The sequence below is a fragment of the Macaca mulatta genome, chromosome 1, assembly GCF_049350105.2.
Source record: "Macaca mulatta isolate MMU2019108-1 chromosome 1, T2T-MMU8v2.0, whole genome shotgun sequence".
In the NCBI taxonomy this organism is placed as follows: domain Eukaryota; kingdom Metazoa; phylum Chordata; class Mammalia; order Primates; family Cercopithecidae; genus Macaca; species Macaca mulatta.
The window spans coordinates 165994621-166002632 of NC_133406.1; the positions used below are offsets into that span (position 1 = coordinate 165994621).

Here is an 8012-nt window from a genome sequence, read left to right on the forward strand (position 1 = left end):
CTTAAATTGGAAGACATTTCTTTTCATAGTGAAAAACCATTATTAAGTCATGGTGCATGTTACAGTCAGCATCCTAGAATCAATGGAAAAAGTGTTTTATATATAATTCAATGGCCTTGTGATATCACATATAAATATCTCACACTGTAAATAAGTGTTATATAAGATTATAGTGTCTCCTCCCTTGTTCACTTGGATTAAAGTAACCTTGATTTCTAACCTCATTTTTATAGCGCCAAGAATGAATTTAGTGGTGGATGAAACAGCAGCAATTAACTCAAACAAGGAATCCCAGCAATTGGCCCAAGAAACATATACACTGGAGAAGAAAGGAGCAAAGGAGGAAGATGAAGGGCCCCAGCACAGAGATGCTGACATAGTACAGGGAAAAGGGGAGGCAGCCCTGTGGGGAGAAGCAGGAGTTGTTCACAAGGCTCCCTTGAGGGCATGGAAGCCAACAGCAGAGCAGTCAGAGTTGGCAGAAGAGTTTACAGAAAAAGGGGAGATCCCTCCAGGCATAGAAAGGAGGGCAGAGGCAGCAGCAGAAGCAGAAGGGGCCAGAAGGCTGGGTGAAGCATGCTCAGATCCCGTAGGACAAGCAGCAGCAAAAGATGCTATGGGTCTGAGTAAAGATAAGGCTCCCGAAAAGCAGGCTTTGATGCTCACAGTGCTTGAGACAGACAAGGCAGCTTTTGAAGGGGAACAGGGTTTGAAGAAGGCAGTGCTTGCAAATAAAGCAGCAACTCTGAACTCGGAGGATCTTCAGGAGGCAGCAGCCCTAAGAGAGGCAGCGACATCGGAGGAGGGAGAGGCTGAGGGTGGGGTGGCTGTGAATGATGTCAGGGAAAGTGAAGAGGAAGCATCCATAGACCTAGAGGACACGGGACCCATGGAGGACACAGCACCAAAGAGAGAGGATGGTTCTGAAGAGGCAATTCTTGGGGGAGAGGAACCAGCCAAAGAGAGAAAGGAGGTTATGAGAACAGAAACAGCCTTGAGCCCCTTCACAGGAGAGGCAGAGGCAAGCCGGATGCAGGTTTCAGAGGGCAGTCCTGAAGACCTTTGCCAGGAAGATGTGGAAGGGGAACAGATGGTGACTGAGGCAGAAGCTAATAGGGAAGATGATAGGAAAGAAATTTTACCCAAGGAATTAGATGTAGCAGGAGAGCGAAAGAAAGCTGAGAGGCCAAAAACACCTCTGAGGAAAACTGACTCTGAGAGAGAAGAGGTGACAAGGGTAAATGCACTCAAGGATGAAGACGCTTTTAAAGAAGAGCAAAAACTTAAAGCAGAAGAGGGGAAAACAGAGACGGAAGTAAGATCTGAGGAAGAGACAAAAGCCCCCCCAAATGAAATGAGATCTGATGCTGAGAACGAAGCACCTGTGGAGGCATCTGAGTTGTCTGACAAGCCAGGGATTCTAGGAGAAGATTCACTAAAAGACACAGTGGTTCCCATATTTGAAGCAACGCCTGGATTTGAAAAGTCGCTGGAAAACATAACAGCTTTGAGGAAAGAAGGAGGAGGAGAAAGACTGAGCGAAGCCAGAGACACAAAGCACAAAGACAGAGAAGAGCTGTCGAGCAGGGAGAATAGGGCTCTGGAAGAGAGGCCCCGCCAGGATGCAGAGGGGCCCTTGGCAGCTCCTGAAGGTGAACCAGCAGAAAAGGTGCAGGCCCCTGAGGGGTTGATCCCAGCCACAGGCCAGGCAGAGGAGCTGGCCGCCAAAGATCATGACTCCTGCGCAGGACTGGAGGGGAGGGCTGAAGGACAAGGAGGAGCAGATGTCATGCTAAGGACCCAGGAAGCTGTTCCTGAGGAAGATCCCATGACGGCAGAAAAGTTCAGGCAGGAAGCGATGGGTGAGGACCCAGAGAAGGTAGAGGACAACGAGTGTACTCTGGGGACAGACGCGATGCGGGACAGGAACTCGGAAGGGGACGGGGCCATGGAAGGCGGAGGAAACACAGAAAAGAATGAGGGCATGAGAGGAGGAAGGGTTGTGGCTGAGGAAGATCTACATGGAGGTAGGGAAACGGCAGAAACAGCTGCAGAGGAGAGGGAGGTGTTGGCAGGTTCGGAGACAGCTGAGGAGAAAACAATAACAAATAAAGCCTCCTCCTTTTCAGATGTTGCTGAGGAAGAAACCTGGCACCAAAAGGATGAGTTAGTAGGAAAAACAGCAGCTGCAGGGAGGGTGGTGGTAGAGGAATTAGCACGGAATGAGGAGGAAGTGCCTGCAGTAGAGGAGATGACAGTGACATGTACAACAGAGACTGGGGTGGGCACTCCCCGAGTCCTAGAAGGGAAGACCTCAGGGCTAGGACAGGAGCAAGAAGGAGGGTCAGAGGGCCAGCAGGCAGCCACTGGGAGTGGCGATGGGAGGCAGGAGTCGGTAGCAGCTGAAAAATTCCGATTAGGATTATCACGGGAGGGAGAGAGGGAAGTGAGTCCAGAGAGTCTACAGACGATGGCAGTACTTCCTGTGAAGCCTGATTTCACTGCAACCCAAGAGAAGCAACAGCATATGGTGCAAGGAGAAAGCGAGACTGCAGATGTTTCTCCCCAAAACATGCAGGCCTAAGAGACTTGCTGGCAGACGGTGAGTTTAAGCCTGATGTGTTTGTAGAATTAAATAGCAGCCCTGCGGTGGGTCTCCTCCCCTTGGGGCTGGCTTGTCCCTTTATTGGTGTTTGTGCACATATAAACACACAGGCTTCAATTCTGTGTCACTTAGCCCTGAGCCTGTCAGGAAAGGGGCTGGAAAAGATGAAGGAGGGGCCAAAGCACACACAGGAGCCACTGCTCTTCCCGGTGTGACAAGTCATACTCAGTCTTTGCAAGGCAGCTCCCTCGAGTAGTGAGATCTGTGTCTCCCGGATAGGACCCCAAAGACAAAATGCAGAGGACAATGTGCCACAAAAGACAGACCATAAAAGTAAAGAATCAAACTCTATCTCACAATTCATTTCCACCTTAGTGTTTTAAAGGATGAGATGAAGGTTGTTTGTAATCATTTGCCTTTAAGTGGGCCCTATGCTTTCATTACTGCAGTTTTGCAAAGTTTAATACATTTCATTTCTACATATATAAAATATAAGCATTCTATATTTAATATTTTAAGTATATAAAATATTTTACATTCTGTATGTAAAATATTTAAATATATCAATCTTGAAGAGTGGAACTAAAGACTAAAATTATTTTTTTGCATATTCTGCTATTTCCTTAATGCCCTCACATTCTTAGTGTCCAGTTTCTACTATTGTGAGTGATTTTATCCTGTTACTACTATCCTTTTTATTGTTTTTCAGAATAATTTAAAGATGTCTTCTGGAAGATGTAAAGAGTGGAGAAAGATTCACCCAAGCATCTCACCAGGATTCTTGATTTTTTCTCTCTCTTCTTTTTAGTTGCTGGTTGCGCTTGTCTGAGATGATTCCCAATCTGTCAGCCCTGGACAGTAGCTCAGTAAGCACCCTGAGAATAGCTCAAGTAGATCTGTAGGACCCTTATTAGGAGCAGTGGTTCCTCAGAGAGAAACTTGTGAGGCTGTTACACATTCTACACACCTAACATTTTCAAATGAAAATGATAATTTTCAAATGTTTGACTTTTACCAAAGATCACTGGAAGGCCCAGTTTGTAATGTTAGGGGTTTGTTTAAAGTCGTTTTTATTTTACAATACAGAGCCCCAATCAATTCCACAATCTCAATTTCATACATGGGACTTTTACTTAAAATCTGTGGTTTGGGGCTTTAATGAATTGGCCTGTGAAAATGAGCTCTAAAGGTCCTCCCACGCACACTCAAAACTAAAATTGCTCTAAATCTCTAAGTTCTTCCAGCAAAAGATTTCTTGGCATGTATATTCACTTATACTTAGAAATGGTTGTTCTTTTAATTTATGCCAGAATAACAAAGTGAAAATCTTATTTCAAAATGTTCTTTGTTTTTTTTTGTGTGTGTGTGTTTCTGTAGTTCTGCTTTCTGGGATAGACTAGTAAAGGGGTAGCTTCCAGCATTTTGTCCCTGGGGCCTTATTTATAGGGCCACTCAGATTTAAATAAAAGTAGTAAATAATTTAGCTAAGTGGAATAAGTATAATAATTATAGCGGTAGGCATAGCATATCAGCATTATGCCAACATTCTAGACTCTTTAGTTGATGTCATTAAATGGAAAAGAAACTTGGATTAAATGGGTGTACTGTTCACCTTCCCAAGTTCTGTTATTTCAAACCTGTGAACTAACCTTGCAATTCATTATAAATCAACAGTCGCAATTGCATTCTGAATTACTCCCTGATATTATTTTCTAGTTGTGTATCAGCCTGCCTCCTAGGGGTTTTCAGTTCCTTGAAGACATAACCAGTGCCCCAGAGGGCATGTATTTATCTACCATTTCTCTATGTAAGAAGGTAAAAAAAATTTCCTTAAGCAGTGATTTTCCAGCCAGAATATACATTAGATTTTCATAGGACACTTTTATAAATGACTCAACCCTTTTCCCCATCCCAGAGATTCAGATTTAATTCATTTTAGATGGATCTATGCATCAGTATATCTATTTTTAACTTTTCACTTGATTCGTCTATGTAGCCAAGGTTGAGAACCACTGCTCTAAATCATCATATAATCCATGCTGGCCACACTACACTCAAGGTCCCTAGGGACCAGTCATATTATCATAATAAGTATTTTCCATTTTAATGTGTAATGGAGTCATTCAATGATCAAAAATACACTGGGCCAGATAGTAGACTGGTCCCTTGATCAGAAGGATCAGCACACCAGCATTACCTGGAAATTGTTCCCAGCCTCTGTCTCCTACCTACTAAATTAGAAACACTTGGTTGGGTCCAGTAACCCATAGCTTAGCAAGTCCTCCAGGTAATACTGATGTACACTGATGTCTGAAAACAGCTGTCATGGACTATTGATTGTATTGAGGATTAGTCTCAGTTGGAAAGCCAACTACAGAGGCATTTTGAACTTTCTTTCTTGGCCTCTCTATGTCTATCTTTTCCTGTCTTTTCATTTATCTGTCTCTTTCTCTAGTAAATGGCACTCAATATAAAAGTGGTGAAGTCAATCTTAAACTTATTTTTATTATGATTTTATGGATACATGCACGAAGTCCCTCTGCCCTACTCCCTATTAAAGGATATTACTCATTGCACATCATAAATCTCCATCATCTGTCTTAAAGTTTTACGAGTAGATTTCAACTACATTATATTCAAGTTCATTTATTACTGAGCTGTATTACTGTGGAGCTCTAACAGTATTTGTTTCCTGATTTCAACCTCAATGCTACAGAGCACTTTGAATACATTGCACCTTATAGGAAAGATAGTAAACTTATTAATCCCTTTGAAAAATTAGTTTTGTACAATGTGCTAAGTGGTAATTGCTTTGGATTACTTTTATATTTAACATACTCCATCAAAACATCCCATAACATAATTCTACAATCTGCATGTGAATTTGACTGTGAAATTCAGTATTGTGATATTTTGAATAAGTTAATTCTTTCTCTGCAAATGCTATGTTGATAAAATTACTTGTATGTTCACCTGAAATGATTTGTTTCCTGTTTCTTCATTATTAAAACATAAATCAATGCGTTTACAGATACATGTGAATGGTTCTTTGTAAATAAGACTCAACTTTTAAAATCTCTGTGTTCTTGCCTTACAATATTTGAACTCCACAGAGCAGAGAAGAAAGAATTAGTTTCACTGGGCTGTATTTTTGCGTACAGTATATGATGTATTTATACTGACTGTCTACACTCACATGAGATAATGTCAGGGAGAAAAATTATTATCGCCTATCACCATTTTATAGGTAACTGAACAAAAGCTCAATAAAGTTAAATGGCTTGTCTAAAAATCAGTCACCTCAGGTCATCTGACAGAAAATTTGGACTTTTTCTTATCATATACACGACTTCTAAGAAGAGGTATCTTAAATAGATACTAAGATACTATATGTAAACATCTACATGTTTTTGTTTACTTGTAAAAGGGAAAAATTTAAACTTCCTCAATATATCCTCTATCAGTGAGAAGGCAGTTATATTTCCAGCTAATGTCAATCAAAGAACAAAGGAGATTATTAAAATAGTTCAAAAGAAAAATAGGCAATCAAAGGAAATGTAGGTAGAATTAGGTTTTCTGCTTGAACTTCTTGAGTTAAGTCTTTTCTAAGAGTGTTGTAAATTTAAAGTACAGTTGAGTTCCTTAATCCTTCTAAGATCAGTAATTTTGCCAGAATTATTGCCTTTGGAAAAATGATTGTTTGAGAAAAGAAAAGAAAGCCTTAAGGAAGATTCATCTAGTAAGTGAAATATTCCAACAGACTCAAGGACAGCCCAGAAGAGGCCGCTTCTGACCTTGGGTAATATTTCCTCTCTGTTTTCTGTACCATTTGATTATGTCATTTAAAAAATAAGTTCCTGACACCATGGCCAGCAGCAAGAGGTACAAAAGAACAAAGAATAAATACAGCTGGAATTCTTTAAAAGTTGCTCTCAAATTCACCCCTCTTTTTTTTCCTTTGCTTTTTTGTTCTTTATGCTAATAGCATACCCTGTGACAGGGAAACTAAGCTCTTCAAAATAACTGGAAACTAAATCTGTAAGATAAAATGCTGAAATTTGAGAATGCACATGCCTTTTGTAATTTTTTCCAGAAGGCTCAAGCTATTTAATAATCTGTGGGACTCAACAGTATTTTGGAAAGTTGAAATACCCTCATTTTTAATTAGGGAAAATGCAGTACACAGAAGATTCTTGGGACAGAGAAGCTGGTGTCTAAGTCTTGCTGCTTTGTCATATGTTTCCTGGTCTTTATTAAATACCTATTTATAATTAAATATTATATTAGGGAACCATAAATTATGCGAGAAATCTCACAGTTGTTCAGGAGATTGGTGCTAATGAGACACAGAGACTTTCAAACTGGTGTAAATGTACCTCCCAGGGAAGATGAAGCTTTTCATGGGATTCACTGGCAAGGCTAGTTTGCAGATGCTTAACCTCCATATGCACTTTATCTTAAAATGGACTTGAGAACTAGCCTGCAGTCAAAGTTTTTGTCAGACCCCCACGTCTTTTCACAATAGAGACCAACTCTTCATTCACTTACCAAGTTTACTGTGATGCAATGACTCCTAGAAAGACACAAATCAGACAAAGGAACAATGTGTAATATGGCATAGGGGAAGGACTTTCCTTCCTGGAAATGACTGGGTAACAAATCTTTCTGCAAATCGGGTGGTTTTCAACTCTTTGTTTACAACAAAATTAAATGAGGATGTGATTGAATTGCCAACTGATAAATCACTGAAATATTTTTGGTATATTATCAGCCCGTAAATTTTGCCAAATCAGAAGGAGTTCAAATCGGAGCATTGTTGTACAATATAACAAAGTGACTTCCATTCCCATCCACTTATTTATGTGACATGCATAATTACTATATTTTTATATCTATGAAAATGAAACCAAAAGTGGAATAGAACTGATGTTGAACACTGTTATTTCAGCAGTAAATAATATTTGTTCACAGACATACAAACAAATTAAAAATAGAAATCACTATCTTAGATGCATTTTTACTTTTACTTTTTGTGTGTAATATTTGCCAAAATTTATGGTATGAATGTTGTTTTGATCAAATGTGTATTACTAATAATTGCAATGATAGCTCAGTCCAGGCGAGATTTAGCACATAGAGTCTTATGGTCACAAGAAATTTTTTAAATTAAAATTTAATTTACGTAATAATTTAATGGCAGATAATTATGACAGGCTGAGAAGTAAAAGACTTTTAAGTATAAAAATATACTGAAGTAGCATACAAATCTGTGGCAAAGTGGAATGGAAATGTAAGTTTAAGAAAATAAAAAACATGAGACTTTCTAACACTAAAGAAGAGCTTAGCCACGTACTTTTGAAAATGGATGTCTTAGGTCAGGTTCCCCCAAAACACTCTGGGTTAGAGG

At 39.9% G+C, this 8012-nt stretch overlaps 1 protein-coding gene across 1 annotated transcript in view; it reads left to right on the top strand.

The window, feature by feature from the left end:
* The window catches only part of ERICH3 (glutamate rich 3), a 111185-nt gene extending 105546 nt beyond the window's left edge, over positions 1 to 5639 (top strand). Inside the window, exons 14-15 of the mRNA XM_015142624.3 lie at positions 234 to 2602; positions 3315 to 5639. Coding sequence (XP_014998110.3) covers positions 234 to 2584 — 2351 coding nt within the window. The 3' untranslated portion in view covers positions 2585 to 2602; positions 3315 to 5639. The remainder of the gene's footprint in view (positions 1 to 233; positions 2603 to 3314) is intronic.
* The last annotated feature ends 2373 nt before the right edge of the window (positions 5640 to 8012 follow it).